The sequence below is a fragment of the Apteryx mantelli genome, chromosome 10, assembly GCF_036417845.1.
Source record: "Apteryx mantelli isolate bAptMan1 chromosome 10, bAptMan1.hap1, whole genome shotgun sequence".
Classification (NCBI taxonomy): Eukaryota; Metazoa; Chordata; class Aves; order Apterygiformes; family Apterygidae; genus Apteryx; species Apteryx mantelli.
Genome location: NC_089987.1, coordinates 21,584,841 through 21,600,348, shown reverse-complemented (window position 1 = coordinate 21,600,348; position 15,508 = coordinate 21,584,841). Strand labels below are relative to the sequence as shown.

The following is a 15,508-nucleotide window of genomic DNA, read 5'->3' as shown; positions in this document are numbered from 1 at the left end:
TGTTTTTTAATAGCAAAAGTGTCTTTCTGTCACTACTGACTGTCTGGTTATCTTCCCTTTATACTTGAAATCCAGATCCTGAGATGTGTATTACAAGGTAAAACTACAAAAATGGCAGATGTAAGTATTTGCTTCATCACAGATCTCCCTAAAAGGTAAAGTCATATTTTGCATGCATGGACACTATTTCTGCACCATTTTTGCATAAACAATTGTTTATGAATATTAGATCCTTAAAATACTGTATTAAGAAGAAGCATTGCCCCTGAACACTATCTTGTATGAAATATATTCACGAGGCGATGATACAAGTTAAAAATGTGTCAGGTTACAAATATAATCTTTATTTAGTTCAGATAACAGAAACAAATACGTAACACTATGGATTGAAACTATGTAAGTAATGAAATGAGAAGATATAAACGCTTAAGTCATTTCTATAAGGATGCAAGGAAAAACAAATCACATAACAGAGAGTGGAATTTAATCTTAAAACAGTAGTACCCCAATTTTCAAAGGTAGTGAACATTCCCAACTGCCTTAAAGAGCTTGGAACCTAGGGATTTTTAGCACCTTTGAAAGTAAGAGTGCAAGGCACTTGTTACCTGTAGGTTATGTAGGATTATGAACTTTCATGCTGACAAGACCAGAAATTCTGCCTTGAAGGTCATATGCCAGAGGCTGCATCAGCCTATGACTGACTGAAATCCTAACAGTCCTCATGTTAAAGGCAGTCGTCTTTTATATCATAAGAAGTGTTATGTCAGTTTTAACTAATGGATCCCTTGCTAAATTTGGATTTTGAGAGTAACCGGATGCAGTCAGCCAGGCACTGTATTGCAAACGTAGTCTGTTTTTTTTTCAAAGCGATTAATCAAATCCACACTCACTGTCCTTGTCATCTTGTGGTTCATGAGGGCATCTTCCACTCTCAGCCAGGCACTGTACTTCTCCATCACTGCTATTCCCTGTTAAAGCATGAAGGCAAAAGGCAAATGAAACTGAACGGCGGTGGTTAATATTGAAAAAATAAACGTAGTGTACATTTTTTTTAAACCATTTAAATGAAACTCAGCAAGAACTTCTGTGTACAAAACCAGAAAATAATTTAATTCTTAATCTATTAGGATTCCCACAAAAATAAATGGAAGAGGTTAATAAGATACTGGATTGAGAGTTCTGTTGACAAGGGCTGAACAAATCCTTAATTTTAGGGTGTATGTGCCACCCCCCCTTTTTTTTTCCTTTGTGATTATACTGCTGTAATCTTACCATGGCAAGAAACTGTAATATTACTGTCCCCTTCCCATGGGCTTTTATCATCTGGATGATTGCAGACTGACGACAATGGTAGATTATCCTTAGGCTCAGTGATAATCTCTTGTATCAAAGGTTTCAACAGGTTTTCTTGTTTATCTTTGGTCTCCAAGTCCCTTTCTGAATTAGAAGGCTCTGTAAACAAGCCCTCAACAATGGGTCTTAAGATTTCCTTTTCACTGTCTTGATGTATCTTACACATGTTTGAAAAAATTGCTGTTGGAACCTCTTCTCCTACTGAATTCCCAAATGTGCTTTTACTGTTTTCCTCTACTGCAGAATCACTCTCATTTGTTGTTTCAGAAATTATTTCAATCTTTGGGTGATATTCTTGCTGTAAAGATAGAAATTGCAATTGAAAATACAGTCGTCTAGATGCAAATATTAAAAGATGGGTAAAAGTATCACTTGGAGTCATGCAACAATTGTCAGCTGTGACATGCTGCTCTCCCAAAATGTATAGATGTGCTTCATACCCATGGTTCTACTTCTTTTGCTGATGAACCTTGGGTTAACTATTTGTCAGGTAGCATCCTTGAACTGACCATAAACTAATAACTAATAATCATAAAAAAGAAGATGCATTTCAGTAATTCTTACTGCTGGAGCAATGTACCAAAATGAAAACAACCATTATGAAAAAGACAAAGCCACTCTAATTGTGAAGACTAGATCAGAACCATTTCCTTTTCTCTTTGATTTACACCATACTGTGTTGTTTTTGATTCAACCTGAAAACAAATTTCTTTATATCAGATGGAATAAAAGCAAAAGCCCAGGATCCCAAAACCACATACTCAAAAACAAGTCACTGGCAATGGAAAGAAGGTTCATGGGCTCATATCTATTCTTTTATCTTCTTCAGAACAGAAATTTAATCTTGACTTTTCCACTGTTCAGGAGAGGACCTTAACTAAAAGGCTACAGGAGTTCTGGGCTGGATTTCTGCTAATGAACCAATTGCATTTCATATAAAGCGGCTGGTTTTTGGTAGTAATGCTACAGGAACAGGCCTGAGAGGTCTACATTTCACCACTGTGTCTGCTGCTCACATGATTTTCTAGTGTTCCAGGATCTATCATAATGGATATCAGGTCCTGGTCATGGTCTTGGGCAACCTGCTCTAGCTGACCCCACTTGAGCAGGAAGGTTGGACCAATCATCTCCAGAAGTCCCTTCCAACCCCAACTATTCTGTGATTCTATGATATATTGAGCCTTGCTAGTGCTATTTTTAAGACATGACTTACCAGATCCTAACCAAATAGAGGGACCTAACTAACATCTTCATCTGACTTCAGTTAAGAACTGAACACCATTCAGCACATGAGAGTTGGTAACTCTTACTCCATTATTAATCCTCTTTGTTCCCTGCCCTTTTTCTTATTTCTCTCATCTTCCATGTAATTGGAGGCTCTGTTAGCCAATATTTCTTATTTTGCAACACTGTTGCGAGTCTGTGATCAAAAGAGCAAATAAAATCTACGCCTTACACATACTGAGTGTAGTAAACATTTACAATATCTTGGATCAACTTGTAAAAACATGTACTGTATTAGCCTAGCTCCAGCAAGGTAAGCATGAGTAAATGACAGCACTAGAATCACAGTAGTGCTTTTCATCTTTGTTGTTTTCTTCTCTTTCTCTTCTCTTCTGTTTCTGTTTGTCCTCTTTTATCTAGCAAATGAGATTGAGCACAGCACAACATTAATGTGGGCATGAATCAATGAGGCTGGAACTGCCTTGTACCTGACTAGCCCAAAGTAGAGCCAAGGAGTTTGGATCTATCTATGCTTTCAGTTGAAAAATCTGATTTTATTCAGTAGTAGGCAATTTGTAAAATCTATTCAGTTCATTACAACATACTAGTACCAGTATGGTATATTTTAGTAGTAATCTTCATTAAAACACTATATGCTACTAGGAAATTAATCTTATTTGATTGTTGCATTACTTATAGTTTTTCATTCTCCTATTTTTACAATGCAATAATATAAAAAAAAACAGATTAAAAGTACAAGCGACTAGAGGAGATCTGCTGAAACATCTGTTTTAGTTTATAAAAGTCTTAGCTGATCACATTTCTCAAAATAGCATTACACAACTTAGATTACTCTCATTTTGCAAGACATTACTAAATGTCTTTAGAGAAACATCATCACTGGAATTAAAAAGAATCTTACCTTTTGAACAAAGATTTCCTCTTCTGGAGCATTTACATCCATATCTTCTAAATCAGGCAATTCCTGAAGACAATCACAAGATCATTTATCAGTGGGAAAGGCTAGCTCTAACCAGTAAAATACAACATCTCTATCTCATTGGGAATTCTCTTCCGGGTAAGTTGCCAAATATTTAGGAATACATCAGTGTCACCCTCTCCAAGATGACAGTTTTCTCTGTTACGTACATGTGGGAAAAGGAAAGTCCATCTGTCTCCAGAAACAGAGGAAGGCAATAACCTTAATCTCAGGCTGTATGTTCTTTTCTACTATGCTGTGTGATTATGAGCAAAAAGAAGAAAAAAGGATAAATGGCAAGGCATTAAAGAGAATTTAAAAGGAAACACAGTTTATGTCTATTAGCTATCTTTTACCTGTTCAACAGATTTAATCTCAACTACAACCCATCTTATAGGTAAGAGCCAAAATATGACCTCCAGTCTACTTGAAATAGTTTATCAGTAAATGCTGTTAATACAATTAATAAGCCAATACTTTACTGTGAATGCCTTGTAACTAAGAAATGGAAATTCAAACTTGCTAAGAATTGTTTTTCCTCAGACAGGTCCAATCATTTCAGCTTTCTATTAGATAGATAATATTACCTAAGATAACTATCTGTTGCTGACACAAAAGCAAAAACAGAGGGTGGGAATACAAAATCACAAGTAGAATGAAATACTTTTTTGCCATACTTTAATGTAGGACAATACTGGCAAAAGCATCTCCTTTAATATGATATTTTTAGAGATTATTGATTTTGTAGCAAGCTGGCTGGCATAGCAGCATCAGGAAGATCAAATCAGTTGTGTATAATCTGTACTGCTTTGCTTGGTGAAGATTGTTACAGAATCAAAATCAACAAATGAAATTTCTGTTTCCTTATATGGCTGTGGCTAGTGCAGCATGTCCTGAATTCATATAAAGCTATATAAAATATGAAAAATGTACAAATTAAGATTTGGAGGCTAATGTTAATGGGTGAATTTGATGTCAATAGAGAAGCGAAATAGCTGTTAATCTTGTTCCAGTCAATAGAGTGTGCTTGCAGATCAAACTGTACTTCTTACTAAAAGTTATCCTGGTTTCGACACTTAGAATGTAATTCATACATTACCCAGGAATATTCATAAATACTAGTTCTTGACGAACAACTTCTAGTTAGTCCACAGATGATGCACCTGTGGCTTGTTTCTGCTTGACTGAGGAATGTCACAACAACTGCATGACAAATCCTCCTCCACTCTTCTCCCTTATATTACTACTGAGACAAGCTACAGAGTCCGGGATATGAATAAAGACCACGGTGCTGTTCCAGAGCATCTTGCCACTGGCATCTTCACACTCATTCCCCACCATGTCAATGCTAAATATCTCCGGAAAATCTGCAGTAGCGTAAGTACTGGAGGTTGTTGCCAGAACCTCATTCCATTACTAAACAGCAACTGGAGAATGGAGTAGCACAGAACACTGAAATGTGTATTAGTATGTGATTTGTTTTTGTTTTTTTTTCCTGTAGAACTAGGATATTCATGCTCCTTATGTGTCAAAAGGAACCTTATGCACATATGCTGAAGAGTTCCCTTTATATTATGCTAAAGTTTGTGCAAAGGAACTTGCTGTGGTGCCATATAGCACCAAGAAAAAAATGGCACTGAATCTCTGAGATCTTCACATTGTGGGTACCTACAGTACTGCTATTTATTTAATGCTTTTATTTCAGACACTGAAAGATCTGCCTATAAAAACAGTACTGTATACACTCATAAATGCTGTGAGATCCCACAAATTTTCTCGTTAATGCTATCATTAAAAATAGCCAAACAGGTGGATGCAGTAACGAGCACTCTACGGAAGCAGTGAGTTGAGCCCTTAGATAACAGGATGGAAATTCATCCTGGGAAGAACACAGAAAAGATATAAAAGTCCTTTCTGAAACATTTACAGTAAGGATTTGGTAAACAGTGGCTATATAAGGGATCAAAGAATACATTAAGTGCTCTGGGAAATCATAAGCTCAGAAGTTCGCTGTTGCTAGCAGCATAAAAATCCAACACCGTCAGTTTAGCAGTAGTGTCATAATTAGAATATGTTGAACAGTTCTCCTTTGCAGTTAGATTGTATTTTTCAGTGATTTTATCCATGTCTTCAGAGTGAAACGTGTTTACATGTTTGCACCAGCAGATAGAAATATTAGATAATAGAAGAGCATTTCAGAAATGTTAATCATTCATGATATACATGAATAATGCATATTCTGCTTCTTTTAGAAATATACCTAAAAGTTATATTTTGGAAATTAATTATAATATATAATATCACTAACATTTACAATGCTAGATAGCTATTTCTTCTTTATGTTTTTTGTGCAGTAGTTGACATTCTTAAGTGCATACTTGACTGGGTTTTGCCTAACAGGACACATTTATCCACTAGATTCTTTTTATTGTGATTTATATTCTTTAAATGAAAGCTCTTATTAACTTTTCCACAAAGAAATCACAAAGCTAAAAGGTCAACTTCAGGTGATCTAAGGACAAAATAAACTTTGGAAGCTGTGATAATTTCTTTTGGCATGCTATGCTGGAGAGAATGAATAACACTACAACCTTCCTTTCCCCCCCCCCCTTTTTCTTTCCTTTTACTTTTCCTGATAGAGCACTTTTCTTAGAAACCTGACCATACACTTTATTTAGCCAGAATGTTAGAGGAATGTATTTGGTAGCTGACAATATCCAAATCTGAACTTCTCAAAATCTGAATCTAATACATACGTCAAGATAAAGTTTCTCTGGTGTCTCCAGTTTGATTTGTCCTTTTTCAGCATATTCATCCACTTCAGGAACCATGGCCCTTTCAGGAGCCATCTTCTCTCCTGGTAAATCTACAGAATAAGAAATACCTAGTCACAGAGAACTAACTGAATAAAAGACTTTGTATGTTGCAATGAGAGCCCTGCAGAACCTAACTACTGTGGACCCGACTAGTGTCGCAGAATTCACAGCTGAATCCAGAGCTTTGTCTTTCCATCATATTCTTGGTCTATCTTACATTGTATAAATTAATATTTTCATTTTTTAATAATGTATTCCGTATATAAACAACAAAAAGCATTCTTCTACATGTAAAGGCACGAAACCTCCTCTTGACTGATGCCCAGCTTCTGCTGGTGTAGACAGATCACACAGTTTATGTGGGACCAAGGGAAGCCTGTGAGCTATGATCCCTCTCCTGTCCTGTCACTGAAACTAGCACATATGAGAAACAGTTCCACCTTTATAAAGCTGCAGGTTGGGCACCCAGAGCTGTTTTCTTCATTGTATTTAAAGAATATTTTATCCAGAATTACTTTATTTTCAACTAGTCACAGTGGAAATCTAATAGGACATTTTTATCTACCAATCGGCTTTCTTGAATCACAGCACAGGGGAGCTATGCTAAGACAGAGCTTGGCTCATCATCTGCATTTCCTGTTTGCTGTGATTCTTCACTGTGTACATTACCGTCTGTCTTCCTGTTGAAGTTTGAGCATTTGTATGAATTTGATTCTTGTGCATCCTCTTTAATTTCAGCAGGAATATTTCCAGAGGGGAAATCTGTATGATCTTCTCTGTCTGATAGCAGTGTTATTGCTTCATCACAAGCATCAAAACTTTCATTTATAGATTTCTCAATCTTCTGTTGAGTTTCTGCCTCTTCTGATGGATCTGATATCTCTGATGTATTAGAAGTTCCATCACTGTCATCTGAATTTGCAGAATCTCCTACAGAAGAAGTTCTTTAAAATTACTGAGTTAACTTGCCAATTCTCATTCTAGACACCCCAACTGTACTATGTGGTCTTAAAAATTTGGCTTAAAATATACATCAAAAGCCCCTACTCTGCTTGAACAGCCATTCATGTATCAACAGTCCTTACAAGATTGCAGCCATGTTGTGGATTTTCCATCTCATAAAAAAATTCCCCAGAAAAAGCCTCATCTAGACAAAGTGCTAAAGTAAATAGTTGTCCGGTATCCATAATTAACTTTGAGCCATTTACTTTGAGAAGACGCCCAAGAGTCTACATTTAAATATATGGTTGAGCATTTTGATGGCTCAGTGACAACTGCTGAAGTTATCCTCTCCTTTATGCAATCTACTAGCTCACTGAACAAGTTTTACTTGTTATTCAATTCAGAGACAGTAAAACCACAAAATTTATCAAATGAACACTCCTCTGGATTGTACTCCCTTCTTATTTGGCCCCTGTCTTGTTGCTCTTGAAACACACATGCTGTTATGGAAAAGCTAGGTTGGGGACTATTATTGTTTATGAATTTACGCCATCTTGAATAATGTGACAGGAGAATTTGTGGCATTAAAAGGGCAGTAAGTAAAGCAGATCCTTAAAGGCCTTCCTCATACTGCCTGCATTACCATTGCTGTGGATAGACTCAAGTCATCACCCGTTAGTGAACGCAGCAGTGCGGAGGAACCTGGATGTGAAGTGGCGAGGCATTTATCACTGGGTCTCCCTAGAGCCCACGTGCGTACTCAAGCCACTCCCAACCTGCATCCAGGGGAAATACTGCTCTTGGGGTGTCATTGCCTGTCTCCACCCCTGAATGACTGCTGGGACTGTTATTCCCCTGCCCAGAGATGCAAGTCTTTTAGCACTCGACCACATACAGATTTGGGTACCTGGCTTGTAGGATCAGGTTTGGTTGCTCTGGTGCAGAACACAATGGCTTGAAAAGCTGGGACAGAAAGTGTTTAGCTGTTTTTTTGTTTTAACAGCAGTGAGAAAGGTGATGATTGTTTAAAAGCTTTTCAGGTTAATCTAAAATGCATCAATATTAATAAAGTATCTAGTATGGGAAAAAAAGATTCTTAAGCATATTCCAAAAACTGCATCATCCTGCTTACGAACATTTGGAAACTATTAATTAGTTTTAAATATTTAAATTGAAGCAGACACAAATGCAACCTTTTCCCAAAATACTAACAACAAACCTTCTAGGGTCTCTGTTACACCTCTGTTTTCACACTTTGCACTTGCATCTCTTTCTTCCATATACTTTTGTCTTTTCTTTTCCTCTGCTTTTCTCCTGATTCCTGCTAAAGCATTGACACTATCTTGGATTTTTTTTCTCTCTCTGGTTTCCCATTTTTCCCTTTCTGCTTTCTCAGCTTCAAGCCCTCCAATGGCCCAGGCTTCTGCACAGGCTCTAATAAAAACAAAAGAGCTCACTGTAATGTAGCTTTAAAAGCTCACATTCATAATGAAAGAGAAATTTAAAATATCTTGCAACAGAAAAAAGGCAGATAGCATTGACAATCCCTTAAGCAACTGGGATGCATATATCTTGCACATGTAACTGCAACAAAAAGAAATGAAGATATTCAAATGCTAATGATCGCAAAAGCAGAGATCCATGAGAAGTGCTGATCTTGGCTCTGCTTTCCTAGACATCTGTTCACTTTCAATTGAGATTATGATTTGCCTCTGGTCTATAGACTTTGCGTAAAACAATAATGTTCAAGAATTAATTTTCTTGCAAAAAAGGTGTGTTTTTTCTAGATATGTTAAATGCAGATCTCTGTAGTATAATACAGATCTCTGTAGTATAATACTACTGTAGTCAAAATCACTCACCCTCAATAAATTATAGTGGTTAGTCTTCCTTTGAAAATATCGATCATCATTAGCATTTGAGCTTTACTGCTGTGTAAAGAAGATGTCTCTGTTTCTTACCTATCCTTTGGGAAAACTGGTCTGTCATCCAGGTACGTTAGCTGTTTTAGTCGAACAGTAAGTGTTTTTCTATAATTAGCAATTTTCTTTATCACTTGATTTCCCATCAAATTAAGCACACACTAGAGAAACAAAAGAAATATTTTTTTAAGTTGAGTAGCAAAAAACCACCTATTTGAATATGCACTATCACTTCAAAAACAAGAAATAAATAAAATATCCGGTCTACAATCACAGATGAAGCTGTTTTAATAACATCTGCTTTAGACCACAGACCTATCATGTACTGGACTATCGGATAAAACTATTTAATAGGATGTTCACTCATATCCATGAGAAACCCTCAGCTATATTCTGCTTACCAAATTAGGCATGGCCTCCAGAATAGGTATAATATTTGGATCATCTAGGTAGTTGTGGGAAAGATCAAGGACACAAATACTTGGGCATTCTCGCAAGTGCTGTATGTCTTCCACTGTTTGTAATTTATTGTGAGCAATCTGCAAAGTGTGCAGGACTTTCAGACAAGCTGTCAGACAAGAAGAGTACAATCAAAGGAAAGGTAAAAATCATTCCTTCACAAAGGATTTTCTGGAGAAAGCAGAAAATTGCATTTTCAGCATCATTGTTTAATATTGAATTGTGGGGAGTTTTCTATAAATTTGTTGAATTCTGCCATATATACTTACTGGCTATTCCTCCAAAGCTGCTTTCTCCACCACTAGAAAAATGGTTGTTTTAGGATGGCTGGTCATTTTTAATTCAAGTTTCAAACTAGTCAGTTACACAAAAGCAAGAATATCTTTTTCAAGTTACTGCTAATGTTCAGAAATGATTATATAGAGAAATTATTTTTTATTTTCTGCTGAAGATGGAGTAAATCCTTTTACAGACATAAGAGATTTGGTAATCATGTCTGCAACTGCCAGAGGACATCCTAATTATAAAGTAAATAGCAAAAACTGGATTGTCAGCCTGTCTGCAACACAGAGAAGCACTGAGACAATATTAAGAAGTGTGGAAAAACTACTTAATTGTTCGAGGTATTCATGTGTAAGCAATTATTACATCTTTTTCATTTTCTCCTCTAATCAAATTGGAAAATACATAGGTTTGACTTCAACAGAAGCCTTGTGGACTTTGGTATGGGATACTGTGCAAAAATTTAACATGAATAAAAAAAATCCCTGGAAACGACTGTCACTAATAATAGTCAAAGGTTAGGAAAATGGGTGCATTTTAAATTAAATGTTACATCAACGGTTCTTACAGAGATTCTCAATGGTCTTGATATAGTTGTTACTGATATTGAGAGAATCCAGCTTTTGTAAGGCTTCAAGGTTTTCAATTCTATTAATTAAATTGAGTTGCAAGTAGAGGCAACGCAACTCTGTCAGGGCTTCCAAATTCTCAATTTTTGTTAAGCCATTGCATTCCAGCCATAAACATTTCAATCCTGTATATTCTTCAAGATTCTCCAGACGGTCAAACCCTGCAGAAAAAAAGTAGTCTTTAGATAATATTGCATTGGCTGAAAATCAGTGTTTGGAAGAGTAATTTTCATTAAACCAGTGTTGCTGATGCATTCTGTGAGCATGCTTGTATTCAAATTGATGGCAACATTTCCACTGATTTAATGGTACAGTCCCTAGACCATAACAGGAGAAATGTATAGGTACCTGATCTGGCCTTTATCTCACACAGTCCTTTAAAATGATAAATAATACATGTTGAGAAAATAGCAAAAACAAGACCAAATGTAGAAAGTAAGTTTAACATGTCCTATTTATTTATAACAATTTTAAGCTATAGTGAACGAGCTAACTATATCATTCAGAAAACTGCTCACAGACCACAAGACTATGATTTACATTCATTCTACCAACTTCTTTCTCCTTCATTAGTACTGGAGAACATGCATCATGTGTGTTTACTGTTTATTGCTTTCTTCTTGACCATTTTTATTTGGCAGTTCAAAAGTCCCAAAGCTGGAAAACAGTTTCTTTATACAAACACATTTAAAAAGGAAAAATACATATATTTTCCTCTAAATGCAATCCAGACCAGTATTTTAAGACACAGTTTATCAGTGGCTACCATTCTGAAAAAATGTCCCTTGATTCCTATTGATCCTTTGAATGATGCCACAAAGTGAATTAGGTCTATAATCATTTCACTCTTCTACCTTCATATTGACTCAGTTTGTCTCACAATTACATTATTATATCAAATTAAATTATATTTCTAATTCAAAAGAATGTTTAGATACCTTACTTCAGTGAGCCATAAACGAGATTCTCTGTAGAATGCTATTTAGAGTAATAAAGTGAATTAGTTTTCTTGTTTGCATCTTACCTTTATAATGTAAGTAAAGCATATCATTTAAAGATGGGGTCAAGTATAATTTCTGCTGCTTACAGATGTCTTGCAGGATCTTTCTTGTCATTCTGAAATAATAATGGGAAGCAGAAACAAACTAAAAATATATTTCAGTGCACACTGAAATCTTTTTTTTATTCAGATTTCAATACAACATAATTAATAGTTCTTTTATGTAAGAGAAATATCTACAGATTTCAAGACTATACTCAAAATAAATAAGCAGTAGGTTTTCTTAGAATGGCTTTCCATTTCTACCTGTTTGAAGTGTGTTACCAGGATCTTCTTACTTCTGCTAAAAAAAGGAGAGCAAGTAGGAAAGTAGGTAGGGAATTAGAGAGCTTATCTTCCTGGATAACAGGAGAATGATGCCTTGATAGACTCTTGTTCCTTCCTCTCCTATTCTTTCTTCCATTTATTGCTGCTTTAGTGCAGGACCCTCGATGGCACAGACAACACCCAACATTTATGCAGAATCAGGATCTCAGACCAGACAAATCAGTAGTTATCAACCTAACATTTTAATGAAACACTGACTCTGAAATATCACTCAGAAATATGGAATACAGAACCGTGGTAGGCTAGGAATGCCACAGTAGGAAAATGAATAATACCTGTTCAATTATAACTGCTTCATATTCAGCTCCACTCTTTTGAGGATTTACGCAAGTGAGAAGCCAGAAAAGGCTAGTCAGTGAAGCTGTGTGCTGCAGACGTACAGTGCAGGGGTAGAGGCAGCGGGCAGAAAGCTACAGCATGAAAGAGCAGAGGCTACAAGGGTCATAGCATCCTCAGGCAACTTACAGGATCATAATAAAATCTGTTCCTTAAAAATACTAATTATTTTATGTGCAATTGTTGCTCCCTGCCATCAAATTTCTTAAGAATTTAATTCTAAGTGTGCTAGCCTGATTAACCCAGGATAATGAGGTTTTCTATGTACGTACAGTCCAATCTACCTCCTGTAAGTCAGTGAAAGTCTTTCCATTAAATGTCTCTAATAGAATGGGCATGTTAAAGCTAGCAGCAACACAAGCTTTCTTTGGGAAGCTTCACTACCATGTATGAGCAGCTACAGGAATGCATGATAAATCTTCATTGTTCTGTAAATATCATTCAGTAACTAGCTCACATGACCAGACTTTCAACAAAGTTAGTTACAAAATAGTACTAAATATGTTTTTTAATTTTATTGCAGGCAAATGTGCTTACTTGGAGTTGATATGAGAATAATCCTATTTCTCAGCTACTAATGAACAGCTATCACAATTTTTAACAGCCTATGTGGGTTTAGGCTGGACCTAAACTATAGCCAGAGCTTACAAATGAGTTGTAGCTTACTGTTAACCATCTGAAGTACCTCTGGCTTTTTTCTGCTAAAAATTATGTTGTCACCTATAAAATTTACACTGAGATGAATTAATACAATACACCTGCTGAAATGATACTGAGAAATGGTTGTATCAACCAACAAAAGACTCCCACAAGAATTTTCACAATTTTCTCAGAATCCATCAAATACTAATTTGAGTATTTAAAGTATTTAAAGGTTAGTTTGCTACTGTGGTCATAAAAAAGCATCATGAATGCCAGAAATATCAAGAACAATTCCTGATTTGTCGATTAGTCTCATGTTTATCTTCAAAATCATTTTTCTGAGTTAAGGCTAACACACAGAATAGTGAAGCTCCCATTGACTTCAGTGATGCCTGGATTTAAATAAACAATGCCAATAACCAATAAATTACCTTACACAGCCCTCCTTTTCTTCTGTCTTTTGACTGAATGAGCTGGTTACTGATTTGTGATCACCATCTGGTTTTTGTTCATTCTGTTGATGTATTCTGGACATACAGCTGACAGCTTTCTCTTGAGTTTTAATATCTTTGTTGTAAGTAAGAAAAAATGTTGCAGTTTAACAGCATGAGTGGGTAAAAATGTTCTCAATTTAAAGAAATATTGAAGAACATTTGAATATACATTTCAAGAAAAAAAGTGTTCTAACCAAGATTTTTGCTGACATTTCTGCTGAAAGGACACTGTTAACTTTTTTAGAAGGCAAACGTAGTAAAATAAGATAAACTACTGAAATATTGCATTTCTTGTTTAGTTCTGGAAATCAACTCTGAGAGGTAGTATCCATTCATCTTAAGAAGGATTATTATAATATACAGTGACAATAAGGTACTGGCATCAAAGTTCTTACAGTCTTAGACATCTTTTATACATTACATTTAACTACTGATAATTTGAGGTTAAGGACTGCTAACTTTGCATGTAAAGAGACTAGAGTAATGGCTTATCTGAATCATGTCAAGTATTGCAGCTGTTTGTTAGTCTTAGCTCTTCTACAAGTTTACCATTTTGCACTCTTAAGGTGTCTCCAGTGCTATACTCATTCAAAATGTCTTCAGGCTGCCTTTGATTAATTACATGTTGAATAATCTTCTCTTCAGATTCTTTCTCTGCACCTTCTAGCTGTACTTGCAGTTCTGACACTTAAAAAGAGACAGTGCAAACAAGCTGGTTGGACCAGATCATTTAAAAACGACCATAATTAAAACTTTTAGAGTTCAGGTTAGCTGTATGATTGCAACATAAAAAAGGTATCCCGAAAGAAAGAAAGAAAGAAAGAAAAGAAAACCAGCAAAAAAAAAAAAGGCAAAAGAAGGTAGCTAATTGTGATGTCTCAGTTATGGCAAGATTTTCACTGACTTCAGTGGGAGAAAGAATAAACTCCTATTGCATCCGGATGGGTAACAACAGGCTTGAATTCCAGCTCTTACATTGGTAAAGTAACTAAAGAATACATATACAAAAATTAAATTGTCAAATGTTCACTAAATTGACCCTAGTGAGCCAACTGGAGGAGCTTACCTGTTTTTCCAGAATTGTCTTCAGTTTCTGTTTGGGTAGCTTCATTTCTGGTGTCATTCAGAGACTCTCCTGATGCCCGGGAATCCCCTTGTCCGGGAACCTCCCCTCCAAGGCCTCCATCCGGGGCTGTGCATTGCGGTTGCATTTCAGGCTACATGATTTAGACAAACATCAGTCAAGTCAGTATTTGACATACAATCCAACCGCCAGACAAAATGTCTAAAGGCTTCAGAAGGAATAGCAGTTACAGATAAAAAAGACTAGTACTGGTAAATTATGAAGCCTGTGTGGAGCTAGGAGCCCGGGGCTAGTCATTGTAGAGACCCCGAAAGCCAGCGGGAGTGAATCTTAAACCTTGCTGTTACCTAGCTCACTCATAATGGAAAGGGACCACAGTGGAGAAGCTTCACAAATAGACCAAATCGCTTTTTTCCTTCAAAGCAGGCAGGCAGAGGACGTAGCTACGCTGCTCCCTCACGGCACAGCCTGCTTTGGGGCAACGCCTGCGTCCTGTCCCACCGTCACTGGAAGGAAAGGGGAGCTGCCAGGAGGGGGTTTGTCCTCCCAGCACGGTAAAGGACTGTGATGCTTTTCTGTTTCTCCCTTATGGTTCTTTTGGGTTCTTTAGAAAAGACTCCTGTCCTACGGCGCAGAGCGAACGTGCCCCGGGCGTTACCGACAGCAGCCGCCTCTCAGCTACGGCTCCGCTCCCCAGGCCGGGGCTGGGGCCGTGTTTGGTGGGGCCGACCGGCGCGGTGCAAACCTGGGCCCGGCTGCACGGGAACCGGGGACGCTCCTGGTCTTTCCCAGGCAGTGACAGATGTAAAATGCGGAGGACGGAGACCCGCGGCGAGGCAGGCAGCGCCCGGCGCCGAGGCCCCCGGGGCCAGGGGCGCCGCCTGCCGCTGACCCGCCGCCGCCAACGGCCGCCAACGGCCGCCGTCGCCATGGCGACGCCGCGCGCCGGCCCACAACCC

At 37.2% G+C, this 15,508-nt stretch overlaps 1 protein-coding gene across 3 annotated transcripts; it reads right to left on the bottom strand.

Moving 5' to 3' along the window:
- Nucleotides 1-330: 330 nt before the first annotated feature.
- On the bottom strand, nt 331-15,412 carry DNAAF1 (dynein axonemal assembly factor 1). Of its 3 annotated transcripts, XM_013941237.2 has the most exons (14): nt 15,295-15,412; nt 14,532-14,682; nt 14,015-14,152; nt 13,403-13,538; nt 11,631-11,722; nt 10,546-10,767; nt 9,638-9,804; nt 9,276-9,397; nt 8,534-8,748; nt 7,042-7,302; nt 6,313-6,422; nt 3,500-3,562; nt 1,273-1,651; nt 331-968 (listed from the first exon to the last, which is right to left on the bottom strand). In XM_013941237.2, exons 2-14 carry the CDS (start codon nt 14,674-14,676, stop codon nt 871-873), a joined length of 2,148 nt encoding a protein of 715 aa, XP_013796691.2. In that variant the 5' UTR covers nt 14,677-14,682; nt 15,295-15,412; the 3' UTR covers nt 331-870. The 3 variants fall into 3 exon arrangements, with proteins under 3 accessions (XP_013796691.2, XP_013796692.2, XP_013796693.2); XM_013941238.2 differs by lacking the exon at nt 14,015-14,152; XM_013941239.2 differs by lacking the exons at nt 13,403-13,538; nt 14,015-14,152; nt 15,295-15,412 and having other exon boundaries at nt 14,532-14,607.
- Nucleotides 15,413-15,508: the final 96 nt, after the last annotated feature.

Bases quoted from the DNA above. Each gene is read 5' to 3' on its own strand.
- DNAAF1 (XM_013941237.2), bottom strand. From the start codon at position 14,676: ATGCAACCGCAATGCACAGCCCCGGATGGAGGCCTTGGAGGGGAGGTT. The intron at 11,723-13,402 runs GTAATTTATTGG...TTATTATTTCAG, and splicing joins GAAAAGGAGGGCTGTGTAAG to AATGACAAGAAAGATCCTGC. The intron at 1,652-3,499 runs GTAAGATTCTTT...CTATCTTTACAG, and splicing joins AGGAAATCTTTGTTCAAAAG to CAAGAATATCACCCAAAGAT.